The sequence below is a fragment of the Nicotiana tabacum genome, chromosome 2 (assembly GCF_000715075.1).
Source record: "Nicotiana tabacum cultivar K326 chromosome 2, ASM71507v2, whole genome shotgun sequence".
NCBI lineage: Eukaryota > Viridiplantae > Streptophyta > Magnoliopsida > Solanales > Solanaceae > Nicotiana > Nicotiana tabacum.
In genome coordinates, this window is record NC_134081.1 from 110114974 (window position 1) to 110130842 (window position 15869).

Consider the following 15869-nt stretch of genomic DNA (forward strand, 5'->3'; position numbering starts at 1 on the left):
ACTTTTTTTTTGGAATTTTACAATTCTTATGTCCAAACGCCCACTAAATATACTCAATTCTCTTACTTATAATCTCTGCCTTTTATTTGTTTGTCGTTCGTGAAGTATTTGAAACTTTTAGTTTTATATATTTAAAAGGAAAATAGTAAATTAGATTAAGCAGCATGTAGTACGTCTCAGTTTAAGCTCTTTGTAAGTACAACTTGGTTAATCTTCTTCTCTCTCTCTCTAATCATCGTCAACTCCAGAAGAGGATATTAGAGGATAAATTTTACCACATTAGAACTTAAATGAGAAATTGTAATAAAAAAGTTACTGCAAGTCTGAAACCCGAGATTCTATGACAACCATATCCACGACTACTTGTATATCTTCTAGTTTTGTTTTCATTTTGTGGTGCATTTACTAATGAATGATACACAACCTAAGTATTGTCTTATTCAGTGACACGTGTCCAACACCCCACGATGGAAAACAACTCAACGAGATAACGCGGGATCGAATTCTATCCAATTAAACAACCAAAGCCGCAGTCATGAAATTTCCTCATGAAACAGTACGCGGTTTAGATGCTAGACGAGGGCGGCAGCGACGAGTTCCACCGCCGGCCAGAGCCGCCGAGCACCGCCATCGACACAACCACTCCCAGGGTGCTAACCATCCTATCCTACGTTCTCGAAAAGCTGGTGGCACGAAATGACCAGCTAATGCTCGACCACCACGATAATGGACTCACCAGCAACGGCGGCGAAGGCGGCCCGGTACTGGGAAAGAACTTTAACGCATTTCACGGAGTGAGAGCGCCGAGTATAAGTATACCGAAGTATTTGGAGAGGTTATACAAATACACGAATTGCAGCCCGTCTTGTTTTGTGGTTGGGTATGTGTATATTGACAGATTGGGGCATAAGTATCCTGATTCTCTTCTCGTTTCTCTCAATGTTCATAGGCTGCTTGTCACCTGTGTCATGGTTGCTTCCAAAATGCTCGACGATGCGTAAGTGTTCTTTCCTCTCAATAATAAATATTCAATGTCAGATATATTTACACAGTTACGACACTTTAACGTGCTAATTGGTAATTTAAAATAAGTAGTTTAAGTATATACTATAAAAGGTTTAATTTATGTTGATGATGTAACAAGTTTCTATTTATAATATTGAATTCGTTCTAATTTGGATTTAAGTTATTTTTTACTTCCTTTCATTTTGTACGATTTTGCAACTTTCAAAAATTCATGTTCATTAGATTATTTAGACGTTAAACTTCATTGTAATAGTTCAATAGCAACCTACCTTGCAATCATTATTTTTGCATTTTTTATACAAGTTATTTTAAAATCTTGAATTTAATGTCCATACAAATAATAAAATAGAGTAGTAGAGTACTTAATTATTAACTTATGTTTCCTAGAGTAGTGTTAGTGGAGGCAGCAATACATTGGAGAACCAGGTAAATTATATCAAAATCTCAGTAACTAGTTGTCTTTTTAGGTAGTGAAATGTAACAGATATGCATAGCACATCTTAAATATAGTGTGTCTCTGTGTGGAAGTGGAGTGACAAGAGGGCTTGATCTTCCTTTTCAGAAACAATAGGTAAACTTATGATTAAGAGTGCAAAATGATGCTTACTCCATCCGACCTATTTTATGTGATGTTGTTTGACTGGACATGAAGTTTAAGAAATAAAGAAAGACTTTTGAAAGTTATAACCTAAAAAAGTTAAAATACTTTTAAATATAAAAATTAATCATTCTTTTTTAGACAAACTAAAAAGGGAAAGTCTGTCAGTATTGAAAAGCTTATTAATTATTTCCTGATAGCTTTATTGTTGAAATGTACATCAGACACTACAACAACGCATTCTATGCCCGGGTTGGAGGAGTAACCAATGAAGAATTGAACAGGCTAGAATTGGAACTTCTTTTCTTGCTAGATTTTGGAGTTAATGTGAGTTCGCGAGTTTTCGAAAGTTATTGCCAGTATTTGGAGAAGGAAATGTTGAGCAATGGACCAAACCTCAAGATTGAAAGGCCAGTTTCAGTTAGTAGCACTAATGTTGATGATGCAACTGAAATTTCAGTTGAAGATACTAACATTTCTTCACCATCCCAAATCCCAGATTGACTACTTGAATCTGTGATGAAGTTAAAGAAATTCTAACATGGTTCAGAAAAAAAGGAAGAATGTCACACCCGAAATTCAATCCAACCCCATTTCGGACAATGTAACTCTGCTTTTGTTTCAACCTTCATATATCCGTGTAACTTATCTTGTTACTGATTTGAGTTTTTGTGCATTAGGACAAACCTATTGTACCATAACACAATTTAGTGATTTATACCATCGCACATACAAGTTCACAAAAAAAAAAAAAAAAGGATCATACCATTGTGTTTTGTTTTTCATTTAATCTGTGTTAAAAACATATATTGTTCGAATACTAGTTAGATTGGGGTAATAATTGCAAGAGTTGAATAAGAGTTTACAAATTAACAGCTTGGTTACTAATTAGTTGCAAGGATTAAGGTTCAATATGTTAATGGCCTGTTTGATTTAATTATCAATATTTTTTATGGTTAATTAACTAAAGGAGACTACACTAGCCAAACAGCCTTATTTTGTGTTTACTTTTTTTTGAAGTAGCTGATTTTAGTAATGGTGTTATTATATTTGTCCACTTATTCTGTATTTATTCAAGTGAAAAAGTAGTATATACAGTAAAATAATTGAGGTACACTCAAATTAACTTGAACAATATTGTATTAAAAATATACCTCTTAAATAGTAATAGTGCCGTATAATGTAGAGTTAAGAGTATATAAGAAGGTACTTTATCAATTACTTAATTGTTATCAAAATGAAAATAGAGTAAAGGATCAAGTTGCTTATATACTATTCGAAATTGCTCAGTTTTGTTTTATAATACACTTTTGGTTCATTCGTATTGTTGTTATCCTTAGTAAATCATCTCCAATTTTGCCTTGCAATTAACATAGCTATTGTATGAAATAAGTGGACTCCATAAATCCAGAAATTTCTAGAAAAAAGTTCAAACTTATTTTCAACTTTTAACTATGATTTAAACTTTAAACTGAAACTTTATTAAGGGGCACGGATAAAAATAAAACTCCTTTCCTAGACACAAAGTAATACTATTTGATTAAAAAATTTGCTCAACTTCAAATACTAAATAAAATAGTGACTCATTTATTTCAAGAAAATAAGATACTACCTATGTTTTAATTCATACTTATCAATTTTTCTTTAATTGCCAGAAAAATAAAAAGAAACTAAAAAGGAGAATATGCTATCCCCATTCTCCTCGAAGGTTGTGTTTTTTTTCTTTTTATTTTACCTGGAAATTTCATATTCACCGTTTTTCTCTTTATTTCGATCAAAAACTTGGACTATTAAGTCACGGTGGAGACCACCGGAAAAGCTGAAAGCTTGATTTATCTATCATCGGAAAGCTCAACCCGACGACGACGAAGAACCAAATTTGCTGAATTGATATAGTAATAATTACTAGTACAAAATAACATGGCTGATAAAGACGATTTCCTTCAGCTCATCAAGCGATTCGGCGCTTTCTTGACCGTCAAGATTTCTAATCTCCTCCACTCTCTGGTTCTTCCTCTTTCTCTTTCTCTCTCTCCAATTTTAATATGTTTTGCTTGTGAATTAAGCATTGAATAATTTTAATTGATAAAAAGTAAGGTTTTAATATGCTTGAAATCCAGTTATTTATCTTCGATTTCTATAAATTTTAGAAATTCTATCTGGAGTGTGCTAGTTAGGTCACTGAAGTTCTGTTTTGCTTAAGGTAGTTTTGTCTCTTTTGGATGAGAAGTACTACTTAGTATGTACGACCAACGTGAGGAGTGCCTGTCTTATTCTATGAGTTAATAGACGCTTGAATTGGGGAATTCAGATTACGAAGGGTTAATTTTGAAATGATGAAGAGATGATTATGATCAAATATCTCTAACAATAGTAGCTCAAATGTTATAGGAGTAATATTAAGTTACTATATAATTGCGATAAGGTCGTTTGTCATTTCAAGCTTAGACTGATGTAGATTTGGAAAGCGACCTGTTCATTGAGTTTAGGAGCCAAAGGGTTGGTAGTTAAGCGGAGAAGGGTAGAGGAGCAGGCTCATTATTTCATACCGTACGCTAGTGGCCTGTGGTGATTTCTAGTTAACAAAAGAAAAAATCTTGGTTAAATGTAGTCCCCAAGTTTCTAAATTGATTAAGCTTGTCTAGTGAAAAGTTGCTCCTTGTTCTTGATACTAATATTGCTTTCTATTCTTACTGCTAAGTTGTGATTTCTGGTTACAGACTTACAGTTCCAATAGAGTTTCTCCCATTTTTTTCTTAAAAATAAAATGCATTTCATTATTTGATGGGTGTTTGTTTTTCTTTAATTTTGTGTTTTTTTCTCCCCAACTATTGGTCTTTCCATTGTCTTCTCTTCTTCCAGTTCTTGTCTCACGTTGTTCTCTACAGTACTATTTCTTGTTCATCTTCACACGTTCTCATGTTTAAGCAGTTCTTTCAAATGCCAAATCCGTTCTTTCTTTATCTTCATGACCTCATTATATCCCTATGCATAACCTCTCCGCTACTTGCGTTCTGGCAATTTAATTAACCTTCCACAATGACCTTGATTTGGATGCAAAGATTACGATTCTAGTAGCTGCTAAAGGCAGTTTAAGCTGCCGAAGCTGAGGGTGGAGGAGAAAAACAAGTGAGGGGAAAAAGTTGAGAGACTCGGGTTTCTAATCGTGTGTCACTGGCCCTTGGGAATTTCCCGGTTATAAAAAAAGGAGGAAAAGAAAAAACGGAGAAACACGGGCTTATCCGATAACATTGCTGGTTTCTGGTTTTAGTCTCACAGATTAAGAGATTGGGTGAAGTTATGATTACCAACTATTTTCTTTACTATGACACTTATTGTAGCTTTGTTTGTTCATCAGATTGCAAATAACTTCTTGTTTCCGTTATCTATTTAATTACCATATCCTGAGGTAACCAAGAGAATGATGCCACTCAACGAGGACTCTCTAGTATGCTCAATTGAATTTTATTTTCAATTTTCAATTGCAAAAGTATAGAACTTCAGTTCTGCAATAATATTATGAAATTTTGGTTTGGGCCAATGTGGATAGCCCCCTATTTATCTTTCCAGAGTTTCTTTTTTCCTGGACCGTTTCAATTGTCCTTTTTCTTTTGGGTCGTGGTTTCCCTGTTAAGTGCATTCTTTTGCAATTCTCAGATTGAACATCATCATTAAATGAAATAAAAATGATAGATATTGAAGGGTCAATTAAGCAAGTTACAAATCAAATGGCATGAAGAGTTTTAACTCTAAGCTACACTTTTTAAAGTGTGACTCGCCAAATCGTTCATACATCTTGCAGCATTCTCGAAGGCAGTGCATGTAACATAGGATGCAGAAAGGCAACACTTCTAAAGTGTGGGTGGCCAAATCATTCACACCACTTGCAGAGCTGGGGAAGGCTGTGGGTGTTAACTTAGCAATTTGTGTTCTCCACAATCCAATAATCTGTTATTTCCCTAATTTTTTGCAAATAAAGACTTTCTGGATATAAGTTGCTGTATAACATTTAATATACTCTTCTCCTAGCATTTTGAATAGGTTGGTCTGTTCCTTCATCACATGAAGGATCTATCAAAATGTTGTACTGCTTTTTTCTGTAATATGATGGTAAGAGCTATTTGGTAAATGCAGGATTCAAGATCCGTAGGGGCTATAGCAGGTCTTGCATTTGCAGTAGTTTTCACCTGGAGACTGTGGAGATCACCTAGTGGACCACAAAGGAGGTTTCCAAAGCGACAAGCTGCTACGTCTAGTAGTTCTGGTGTAAGAAATCATTCAAGTGCAAATGTAGCAACTTCAGGAGTTACCCCTTCTTCTGAGGATTCAGATGCTCAAAATGTTATTGATGAGTTCTTTCAGCCAGTAAAGGTAGATAGCAACTGTTCTCCACAATGCCGCAGTATTAACCAATTGTAATTGGTGTATAACTGACTTTTCCTAGTCTTTTTGCAGCCAACACTTGGGCAGATAGTTAGGCAAAGGTTGAGTGAAGGGAGGAAGGTATATTTCTTCATTTCTTCTATTGTTATGTATTAAGTGATTGGATTGAGTACCTCATATTGCATTCCTTCTTTTGTATCCGCAAATAAATAGAAAAATGTATTCGAAATTATTTAATGCATCCAGCCCTTTCAGCTAGCATACAGGTGAGAATACATTAATCTATTGGAAATCCAGGTTTTGCTTGCTTATGATGGATTGGTGATGACAGATTTTTTATGTAACATACATAATATTGATTAAAGAGATAGTCGGGATTGAGGAGCACATTCTAAAATAATAGCAAAGAAATATGGGATTGTGGAGGGGGAACGGCTAGAGGACTAAAAACATCACACACCCTTTCGGGTGCGGCCTGTAGAGAAACATTTCGAACGGGTGGGAAGAACTTAGAGGTGACACCACTCTCAAGGTAGAGGAAGGGAGCACGGTCAATTTTTGGGGACACATGTGATGCTGGAAAAATTCGGAGACTTCGCTTTCGAGCATCTGTAAAATTTATGCCAGGAGGAGATGACATTCCAACAGTCTCTGAGGTTCCAAGGAGAGGAAGTCCGGTGGGACTTAATGTTTAACAGGAGTCTTCAAGGCTGTAGTAGCGGAATTCTGAAATGTTGTTGAATTGCCGAATTAATTAAAGTTTTTCCCCCATGACAACCCAGATTCTTGGAAGTTGGGGGAAGGGTTATGGACTGTTCTGTGTCATCCTTTATCTTTTTGTACCCTTATAGGTACATTGATAAGAATGCTTATATAATTAGCGAATCTGCTCCTGTTACATCTTGAAGTATGTGGTAGGATTGGTCTGTACCTCAATTTGAAGAGAACCATATATTATGCGACCTAATTTTTGGAGAAAGAATCAATCCAGGAGTTCTCTTCAGGCTTAAGTAGATAAGAATCTTTCTTAATAATTTGTTTGGTAATGGTGGATTCTAATGGCTTTCTAGATGGCAGCACCAATAAGACACGTGATTTGGATATGGTTTTTAATTACAGGTGACATGTAGGTTGCTTGGAGTGATCTTGGAGGAAACTAACCCAGAGGAGCTTCAGGTAATTATTATTTCAGGTATTGATTATGGACCGGTGTATAGATGCTGTTGACGTTGTTTATACTTTGTCTTGACAGCAACAAGCTACTGTACGATCCTCTGTGCTCGAAGTGTTACTCGAAATCACCAAATTTTGTGACCTTTATCTCATGGAAAGAGTTCTTGATGATGAAAGTGAAGTAAGTGCTCACTCTATATATTATATTTGTTAATTTCTGATTGTCACTGATGCAAACCCTTATTATATCCTGGTTGCCTGTTTCAGAGCGAATAATATTATGGAGAGATTAGAGATGCCATTTTATGTCCTTTTTTCAGAAGAAATGGGTTGGGGGGGATACCAACTTTTGTGGGCATGATTCATTAGCTTTCTGCACAGAACAAATTAGCTCTCTAAAGTCATCCTAAATTGAAAATCTGAAGAGATGCAATTAGTTTCTTTCAGCAAGATAAAAAAGACTACAGTTCGACAATGGTATAGATCAACCTAGAATCATCCTGCCGTGCCTTTATAGTGGCAAAGACTTCACTTATTGGTCTTTGTTAATTTTCATAAATTTCTTTTCTAGAGCTCAAACTCGAGACCATTTTGTTCTTGCCTAAGTGCCTACCATGAAGCACCGTGCAAGATTTGAGTCAGAGCCAATTGATTCTGAGATGGCATTGTATTTGGCTTTCCTTTTGGGATTTCTCATTTGCAAATTCCTGGTCATGCAACTTTTCTATGTCTGCTCGGAGTTTGGAACATGGACCAATTTTTTATTTTTATTTTTGATAAGGTAATAAAGTTCATTAATAAGGGCGAAAACAAGCCCGTATACAATAAGTATACCCAAAAAGTAGAAAACCTTACAAAAACATGGACCAAATTCTTAAGAGTGAGACTTAGAGAAATCCTAAAAGGAGAACCAGAACTCAAACTCTAATGTGGGGATGCACAACTTAAGTTTTTCCAATTAGCAGGTACAGTACGTTGTGACTTTCAGTATTTTGCTTTGTTGAACTTGCATGAATCCTCAAACTAGAATTTTAAGATTTATGTTCCCTTTTTAGGATTTCCTCGAGCAAAAGCTTAAATTCATGTTGGGTTGTATATCTTGCACTATGCTTGCTAGCCACCTTGTCATTTTTAGCAGCCACAAATTCTTAAACATGTGGGCATTATTTCAGAATGTGTAAATGCTGTGTATGATGAATCTGCATGTCTATCAACATTTACATTGTTTATTTCTATACATATTCATGGTATGAGCTTATATGTGCAGAGAAAAGTCCTCCTAGCTTTAGAGAATGCTGGAGTATTTACATCTGGCGGCCTGGTCAAAGACAAGGTAGCAGCTAAATAGCTTTTAACCATCTGTAAGAAGAAGCAAACCGTGTTGATACATTGTTAACCTTTCGGTTTCTCTTACGAGAAAAGATCGACTTGTTCCCTTTTCCAACTGTTTGCTGCACATTTAGGGATGCATAGTTGCTTGTTAATGTATGTTCTTTCTCTAATAACCTGAGCTCATCGAAGTTTCATCTATGGTGTGGATAGGTGAACTTTTTTCCAGTTTTGTTTGGCTGGTCGCAATCTATTTTTCCTGTTCTCTTTTCCTTTTTCATCTGAGGGATCTTTTTCTAGCTAGGCAGACATGTTACCTGAAATCCAAGAATGATGAAATCCCTTTATGATCCACCCAAAAAAATGAAAAATGAAAACAAAAAGAAAGAAAGAATAACAGAATCCCATGAATATAAATGAATTCTCTTAAAAAATGTTGATGATGGTAAGTCACATTCAACTTATGTGGTGTTTCTCTTAAAACTTTTTAGTGGACTAGTGTGAGTTAAACTTTACAGAGTAAGTGCAAGAAGAATATGAATTAACATGAAATTGAAATACACTCCAGATGGCCCATAGGGCTTTGGTCTAGTGATACGAGCGCAGCGTATGATGTGTGGGTTAGGTGTAGGTCACGAGTTCAAAACCTACTGTAGACATATGGCAGGTATTTAAGTGGAGATGGATAGATGGATGGGTCCATTATCCACCGAGTTTGCAGATACTACATTTTAAATGCAAGGGAATATGTAGAATTGATTACTAAGAAGAAAATGTGTCCGTCTATGTGTGAGTGAGGATTGAATATTTGCAAATTGAATCATCTGAATAGTAATTGATGGCTATTGGCTCAGATGCCATAGTAACTTCTAACGCAAAAGTTAAGGCGCCATAACCTAATAAATGATTGTCAACAGAGTTCATTGGACATCCTTAGTTGGCAGGTACATACCATTACTCATGTGAATATGTTGGTTTGCAGCTAGGAGGAAGCAAAAGAAAAGGAAGTCTCACAATTTTCACCATATTAATAGTTAAAAGAAGCTCAGATTTTGCCTTTTTTCTTTTTGTTTTTTTTTGGTGGGGGGAAGGGGAGAGCTAAGTGCCTTCACGTCTATCAGTCTTCATTCACAGCTAGTGCCTCTGTTTGTGCCTTCTACTGTTTGTTTTAGTTCCATGTCAAGTTGGCTTTTGTATAGACTACCCTTTTTTTTTAACTTCTGTATAGACTACCTTCAGTGATTTTTTTTTTTTTTCCTGTTGAACTGCCCTTCATCTCCCCAGTAATGACCTAGTGTGATGCAGATTAAGAATAAATGTTCTAATTGATTATCATGTCAAGTTTGACATAGAAGAGTTAAAGATATTGGTTTGAAATGTGAAGAGGTGCAAAAGTAAGTCGGCAGGATGTCACATCAAGAATGTAAATTGCGAGGGAAATTCCATTTCAAAAAAGATTTCTTTTTTCCATTTGAAAAATGTAGATTGCGAGGGAAATTCTGATTTCCTGTGATGCTTTCCATTTTACAAATCTCTATCTTCTAATTGATAGCCGAGGGTCTTTCGGAAACAGCCTCTCTGCTCCTTTGGGGTAGGGGTAAGGTCTGCGTACACACCACCCTCCCCAGACAGTGGAATTTTACTGGGTTGTTGTTGTTGTATCTTCTAATTGATGTCCATCAAGTTCTTGGTCAAAGTAGACTTATTTTTGTCCTCATAATTTTTTTGTCTAGTTTTATGCATCGTATGTTACTGATAAGACTGGAAATGCAGGTTCTATTTTGTAGCACTGAGATTGGACGCACATCCTTTGTTCGACAACTAGAACCTGATTGGCACATAGATACAAATCCGGAAATCACTTTTCAGCTAGCGGTACTCTTCATTTCCTTTGACTAAGAACTTGATCAATGAGCTCATCATCATGTTAATTGTTTGTTCTTTCAATAAAAGTAATTAATCAGCTGAAAAGTGTAAATAGTTCAGATGATAAATCCAACCATTGATCTGTTATGTGTTTCTTCTTCTCCGCTTCTCTGTTTGTAATGGTATCATTCTACTACTGCTCTAATTAATTTTGCAATCTCTTTCTACTATTCTACTACTGCTCTAATTAATTTTTGCAATCTCTTTCTACTATTGCTCAAATTAATCTTTAAATTTTCCTTATCCTTCCATACCTTCTGTTAAAGACGCAGTTTGCTAGCAATTTGGATTCAATTCATATTGCAATTGCAGAGGTTATCCATTAGCTATAATTTGTGCACCATGCTGGTTGTAAATGAAATATGTCAGTGCGGGATAAGTATAAAATTTCGAGAATCTCTTTTTTTAAGAACCTCTAATTTGTTTTAATGGATAATTATTGAGTACCAGAATGAAATAGTTCAAATGTTATGGAATGGATGCAGGGATCTATAGCCGATCCTACTAATTTGAGATCAAATAAAATGTCAATGCAAGGATAAGTGTAAGATTTAGAGAACCTCTAATATTTCTTGGAAGATAATTATTGAGTATTGGATGAATGGTCCAACTAGAATGAAATGAATATAGGCACCCAAGGGTATGGCCTAGTGGTCAGTTCAGTGGGTGAGAAGTCTCAGGTCCAAATCCCAGCGGAGGCAAAAAACACTAGGTGATTTCTTCCCATTTGTCCAAGCCTTGGTGGTTAGAGTTACCTGGTATCTGTTAATGGTAGAGACGACAGGTATCCCATGGAATTAGTCGAGGTGTGCACAAGTTGGCTCGGACACCACGGTTATAAAAAAAGAATGGAATGAATGTAGAGGATTTGTATAGTCGATCCTATCTAGTTTGAGATTAAAGTGATAGTTGTTGCTCATCGTAAATGAGGAGACCATAATGAAGGAGATATTGGGACTAGATGAGAGGGATAGAGTAGTGGTTTTTGCATTTGAGTATCTTCATTTACGGGAGTGCATGCTGACCAGCATGTGTGCGCAGACAGAAATGTTAAGATTGGTTCCTCAACGTGAAATATTTGAAGACTCAATTTTCCATTTTCTTCCCCTTACCTACTACCCGAAACTTCTTATGCAAATAATGGCACTTTTATACATTTAAGATCATTGATATGAAGTGTGCATGTGTAAGGCATGCATCCATAATCAATATTTTAGGTTAGTTGGGAGAAACATGGTTTTATTTTGGATGTATTAAAAATAAAGCTGGTGTTGGTGGAGCAGAAGCAATTTGTTTAGTCTTACAGCGTTCCATGGTACCATTGCTAATACATTGGTGGGGCAGATAAGCTGCTTAGAGTTAAAACATATTGATATTTTCCGTCTCGACGGCTTACAAACTATTTTGTGACAATGTGAATGCCACATTCGTGTACGAAGTTACTTGTCTTGCTTCTTTACAAAGCGCGTTTGTGATCCAATGTATCTTCTGTTTTATTATACCTAATGATGTTTAATTCTTTACTGGTTGCAGAGATTCATCAAATATCAGCTACACGTTTCAGCTACCAAGCCAGAAAGAACAGCAATCAATGTGTTCAACTCAACATCATTGGAGCAGTTCTTTGGAACTGTTTAGATGCAACCAACAAGAGCTCTAGCAAATTTCGTTTATTTTAGTTTTTTTTCTTTTTCTTTTTCTTTTTCCTTTTCTTCTCCTCTTAACTCTCTTCGGCATGTGAGAAATTTCCATATGTTTGACTTCTCATTTTTAATTGTTTTTCTTGGTACCTACAGCTTCATAGTTTGAGGTTAAAGGGCACTATTTGTAACACTGGTATTGTCTGAACAAATCCATCAATTTGCTGTGTATCAATATCTCCTCTTTTTTCAAGCATAGACGTGAGTGCCATTATAATGTACTAGTATTTGTTTTCGCTTACTCTACAAAGTCCCGAACTCGCGCCTACGTTGCTATCTATCCAAATTATTTGGAGATCGTAGCTCCACCCCTACAACTTTAATGTTTTTCTTTTTAAATTCTCACTTCTAAAAAATGATTCCAGTATAGTATTTTAGTTCCGTTAGATTCAGGAGCCAAATCTGTATGTTTAAATTAACTGAAGAAAAAATGTATTTAGTTGAATAATGCAATTAACAAAGCTGACATAAAGAAATAGTTCGATTGTTATTTCGTGTAAAAAGAATTGATCAGCTAGAAAGCATTGAAGGCTAAATGGTACAAGCATAATGCGGTTACCTGGCGTCGGATAGTAGCATTTGCAATTTTGTATGTACCACTAGCGCCAAAAACATTCAGGTATTTATTTTATTTTAGCCACTATAAATTGGAAAAATCTTATCTTCAGTTCCAAACGACCAACTGAATTCACTCTGTTCACTGAATCGATGACCAGCTGCAACCTTATTCCGCTCCCCTCAAAAACCAACCTAAAACATCCTCCAAATTCCCAAGACCCTCGCTCTTTTCGTACAAATAATGTAAACAATCTACGATTCTCTCGTCACTTAAAAGAACAACATTTGCCCAACAAATACCCAAAACACAGCAATTTGCCCAACTTATTATCAGTCCACACAAAGAACCCACATGCCATTTACAAAGACATTCAAAGATTTGCCCACCAAAACAAGCTCAAAGAAGCACTTACCATTCTTGACTATTTAGACCATCGTGGTATTCCCGTAAATCCCACCACATTTGCTTCACTTATAGCTGCTTGTGTTCGTTTGAAATCCTTAAGTGCTGCTAAAATTGTGCATACCCATATAAGAATTAATGGCCTCGGAAATAATGAGTTTCTACAAACTAAGATTGTCCACATGTATACAGCTTGTGGGTGTGTTGAAGATGCGAAAAAGGTGTTTGATGAAATGCCTGTTAGAAGTGTGTACCCGTGGAATGCATTGCTTAGGGGCAATGTGGTATTGGGTGGACGTAAGTATCGTGATGTCCTGGGTACATTTTCGGATATGCGGGTATCGGGAGTGGAGTTGAATGTGTATAGTTTCTCTTGTTTGATCAAGAGTTTTGCTGGTGCTAGTGCGCTTTTTCAAGGTTTGAAAACTCATGGAATTTTGATCAAGAATGGTTTTTTAGGAAGTGACATAATTAGGACTAGTTTGATTGACATGTATTTCAAGTGTGGCAAGGTTAGGCTTGCTCATCGCATGTTTGAGGAGGTTGAGGAGAGGGATGTAGTTATGTGGGGTGCGATGATAGCTGGTTTTGCTCATAATAGGCTGCAAAGGGAGGCATTGGAGTATACAAGATCGATGATAAAGGAAGGGCTAGAGGTGAATTCTGTTATTCTAACAACTATTCTTCCGGTTATTGGAGAAGTATGGGCAAGAAAACTTGGCCAAGAGGTACATGCTTATGTGATCAAGACAAAGGAATACTCTAAGCAGTTGTTCATTCAATCTGCCTTAGTTGATATGTATTCCAAGTGCGGAGATATAGTATCAGGAAGAAAGGTGTTTTATGGGTCAAAAGAGAGGAATGCAATTTCTTGGACTGCTCTAATCTCGGGTTACATCTTAAACGGGAGACTCGAGCAGGCGTTGAGATCAGTTGTGTGGATGCAACAAGAAGGTTTTAAGCCTGATCTTGTAACTGTCGCCACCGTCCTCCCTGTTTGTGGGAAACTGAAAGTATTAAAGCAAGGGAAAGAGATTCATGCTTATGCAGTGAAAAATGGTTTTTTGCCTAATGCATCTGTAGCTACTTCCCTAATGATGATGTACTCAAAGTGTGGTTTGCTTCAATATTCATCTAGAGTTTTTGCGAGCATGGAGAAGAGGAATGTTATATCATGGACAGCCATGATGGATTCATATATTGACTCTGGGTGTCTGGAGGAAGCACTTGCTGTTTTTCGGTCAATGCAGTTGTCAAAGCACCGGGCAGACTCTGTTGCAATGGGAAGGGTTTTAAGTGTTTGTGGAAAATTAAGACTTTTGAAACTTGGGAGAGAAGTACATGGTCAAATTCTGAAGAAAGATATAGCATCTGTACCTTTTGTTTCTGCAGAACTTGTGAAGATGTATGGGGGTTGTGGTGCAATTGATAAATCGAGGATTTCCTTTTATGCAATAGCTGTCAAAGGATCTATGACTTGGACTGCTATTATTGAAGCTTATGGATTGAATGGCCAATATGGAGAAGCAATAAGCGTGTTTAAGCAGATGATATTGAAGGGGTTTAACCCAAACCATTTTACTTTTAAAGTTGTTTTCTCTATTTGTGAGCAAGCTGGATTTGCTGATGAGGGATGTCAATTCTTCACTATGATGACACGAAAATATAAGATAAAGGCATCTGAAGACCATTATACTAGCATTATTAACCTTCTGCATCATGTTGGTCGCATTGAGGAGGCTGAAAAGTTTGTGCTTCTCAAGCAATCCTTGGCATGAGTTAGAGGGGAAAATTGTCTTTATTGCATGTTGATGAGACGTGGTTATGCATACAGTAGACACAAACCATTGGCCTGCAGTAGATTCTGCTGTTCTCTTTCAATCAACATTGGTGGGAAGACTAATAGTTCCTCAAACTGAAAGGTTTCACATAAGGAGCATGAGAAAGGACCTTTGAAATGAGATGCTGTGTTTGGGAATGTGCCACTTCTCATGGCAGTGATTACTTTGATATGTATCTAGTGGAAGATGTTAATGCAGATTCAAATGGTGCTGGTCATACCCTTCCATAGCGCCATTCTAGCAATTCTAGCATAAGCTTTGTTGTATAAAACTCTGTATTTGTAAATCTACTGTCAGCTTCTAAACTTTAAGCCACTTAGTGAGTGACGGCTTAAGGTCAAGAGAAGCAATCTTAGAAAAATCAGACAGCACCATGATCATACTTAATTTTGCTGTGAAAATAGCAGGTTGTATAATGTTTGAAATCCACAATGTCATTCATCAAACTAGCGGCGACATCTCTATCATTTTATTCATGCACAATTGTTCATCTATCCTCATTTTTGTGTGCTCATTTCTGTCATAGCGCGAGAAATTTCAATATGCGTAACTTTGTTACTATTAATTTTTCGGTCAAACAATGTGAAAGTACTACGGTTTTTCTTCTAGATGGAGCAAAACTCTAGAGATTACTAAATTACTCCTTTTAATTTTCAACAATAGTGCCAAGATGACTAAAAATATAAGAGAATTCAATTAAATCTCAAAATGATATACCTATTAAAAATAAAAAGAATAATTTTACAGGAAAAATGAAAAATAAAATGAAGTAGAAGGTCACACCCAACACCCTAAGGTGGGTGAAGAACTGTGCTAGTAGGGGTGTTCGTCGGTCGATACGGTACGGCCTTTAGATATTTCGGTTCGATATTTTCGATACTTGATTTCTTAAAATGCTATACCAATACCGTACCTAATTAAATTCGGTATGG

The 15869-nt window shown here is 36.2% G+C and overlaps 3 protein-coding genes across 3 annotated transcripts; all 3 read left to right on the forward strand.

Annotated features, from left to right (window-relative positions):
- Nucleotides 1-515: 515 nt before the first annotated feature.
- On the forward strand, nucleotides 516-2251 carry LOC107829234 (cyclin-U1-1). The gene is made up of 2 exons (XM_016656711.2): nucleotides 516-997; nucleotides 1849-2251. The coding sequence occupies exons 1-2, from the start codon at nucleotides 570-572 to the stop codon at nucleotides 2126-2128; spliced, it is 708 nt and encodes a 235-aa protein (XP_016512197.1). The 5' UTR covers nucleotides 516-569; the 3' UTR covers nucleotides 2129-2251.
- Nucleotides 2252-3328: 1077 nt separating this feature from the next.
- Nucleotides 3329-12331, forward strand: LOC107829233 (peroxisome biogenesis protein 22). Its single transcript, XM_016656710.2, has 8 exons — nucleotides 3329-3631; nucleotides 5759-5995; nucleotides 6080-6127; nucleotides 7127-7183; nucleotides 7260-7361; nucleotides 8448-8513; nucleotides 10283-10384; nucleotides 11969-12331. Exons 1-8 carry the CDS (start codon nucleotides 3545-3547, stop codon nucleotides 12071-12073), a joined length of 804 nt encoding a protein of 267 aa, XP_016512196.1. The 5' UTR covers nucleotides 3329-3544; the 3' UTR covers nucleotides 12074-12331.
- Nucleotides 12332-12658: 327 nt separating this feature from the next.
- Nucleotides 12659-15383, forward strand: LOC107829236 (pentatricopeptide repeat-containing protein At1g71460, chloroplastic-like). Its single transcript, XM_016656712.2, has one exon. It carries the CDS (start codon nucleotides 12844-12846, stop codon nucleotides 14872-14874), a length of 2031 nt encoding a protein of 676 aa, XP_016512198.1. The 5' UTR covers nucleotides 12659-12843; the 3' UTR covers nucleotides 14875-15383.
- Nucleotides 15384-15869: the final 486 nt, after the last annotated feature.

Excerpts from the sequence above, each read along its gene's own strand:
- LOC107829234 (XM_016656711.2), top strand. The coding sequence starts at position 570 with ATGCTAGACGAGGGCGGCAGCGACGAGTTCCACCGCCGGCCAGAGCCG. Across the intron at positions 998-1,848 it reads TCCAAAATGCTCGACGATGC|ACACTACAACAACGCATTCT; the intron begins GTAAGTGTTCTT and ends AATGTACATCAG.
- LOC107829233 (XM_016656710.2), top strand. The coding sequence starts at position 3,545 with ATGGCTGATAAAGACGATTTCCTTCAGCTCATCAAGCGATTCGGCGCT. Across the intron at positions 5,996-6,079 it reads AGTTCTTTCAGCCAGTAAAG|CCAACACTTGGGCAGATAGT; the intron begins GTAGATAGCAAC and ends GTCTTTTTGCAG. Across the intron at positions 10,385-11,968 it reads AAATCACTTTTCAGCTAGCG|AGATTCATCAAATATCAGCT; the intron begins GTACTCTTCATT and ends TACTGGTTGCAG.
- LOC107829236 (XM_016656712.2), top strand. The coding sequence starts at position 12,844 with ATGACCAGCTGCAACCTTATTCCGCTCCCCTCAAAAACCAACCTAAAA.